The sequence below is a fragment of the Callorhinus ursinus genome, unplaced genomic scaffold (genome assembly GCF_003265705.2).
Source record: "Callorhinus ursinus isolate GAN/ISIS: 27379988/994484 unplaced genomic scaffold, GSC_fseal_2.0 scaffold10, whole genome shotgun sequence".
NCBI classification, from domain to species: Eukaryota; Metazoa; Chordata; class Mammalia; order Carnivora; family Otariidae; genus Callorhinus; species Callorhinus ursinus.
This window is the reverse complement of record NW_027397072.1, coordinates 28,626,328-28,627,405: the sequence shown is the minus strand read 5'-3', so window position 1 is coordinate 28,627,405 and position 1,078 is coordinate 28,626,328. Positions and strand designations below refer to the sequence as shown.

Sequence of the window (1,078 nt, the reverse complement as noted above, 5' to 3'; positions counted from 1 at the left end):
AAAAAAAATGCACCTGGCCTTACATAGATAAAGAAGAGAGTCCCGTATAAGATGGACACCGTCGTGAGATGGGAGGAGCAGGTGGAAAGGGCCTTGCGCCTCCCATCTGCAGAGCGGATCCTCAGGATGGCAGTAGGATGTAAAAATAAGAGATTATAAGGGTCAGGCTACTGACAACCAGGACGGCTCCAGCCACAATAAAAACCAACAATTTATTGATCCGGGTGTCAGCACATACCAGAGAAAGAAGGGGGGACATGTCACAGAAGAAATGATCGATAATGTTGGAGCGGCAAAAGGTAAGCCGGAAGGCAGCTGTTGTATGAGTCATGGTGCTCAGGAACCCAACAGTATAGGGTCCAACCACCGGCTGTATGCAAAGGCTCTGCGACATGGTAACGGAATACAATAATGGGCTACAGATGGCCACACAGCAGTCACAGGCCATGGACGCCAGCAGAAGACACTCAATGGCCACAAAGAACCCAAAGAACCATTGCTGCAAAGCACAGCCCAAGAAGGAGATGGCCTTCCTTTCAGCAAAGAAGTCACTGAGCATCTTGGGACCCACTACTGACGAAAAGCAGATGTCCACAAAGGACAGGTGACTGAGAAAAAAGTACATGGGAGTGTGAAGGCGGGAATCCATCTGGATGAGAATAATCATACCCAAGTTTCCTGTCATGGTAACAAGGTAAAAAAGTAGAAAGAGCAAGAAAAAGAAGACTTGCATCTGAGGATGATACCTTGAGCCTATGAAAATAAACTCTGTGATTCTTGTATAGTTTCCATCAGCCATTGATTGTGTTGATCTTCTAGAGTGAGAAAAGCAGAAAATAGATAATGCATACAACTTTAAATAATTTAAAAGCATAACATAACACACAAGAAAAGAAACTACAGGTCCAATTTGGGAACATCGATATAAAAAGAGACTAAATTAAATGCTAGCAAATCAAATATAGTGAAGTTCTTAAGAGCAATATGGCTTAAATGTTTTAAAGAGAAAATCAGAACTAAGAATTGGGTCACCATTTGAAAACCTATAAAATTACTCACCACATTTACATATTAAAAG

At 42.1% G+C, this 1,078-nt stretch overlaps 1 protein-coding gene across 1 annotated transcript in view; it reads right to left on the bottom strand.

Annotated features, from left to right (window-relative positions):
- LOC112821282 (olfactory receptor 5G9-like) overlaps positions 1–799 on the bottom strand; it is a 39,070-nt gene extending 38,271 nt beyond the window's left edge. Inside the window, 2 exon segments of the mRNA XM_025868636.2 lie at positions 14–136; positions 139–799. Of these exon segments, the coding sequence (XP_025724421.2) occupies positions 14–136; positions 139–799 (784 nt within the window).
- Between the last annotated feature and the right edge of the window lie 279 nt (positions 800–1,078).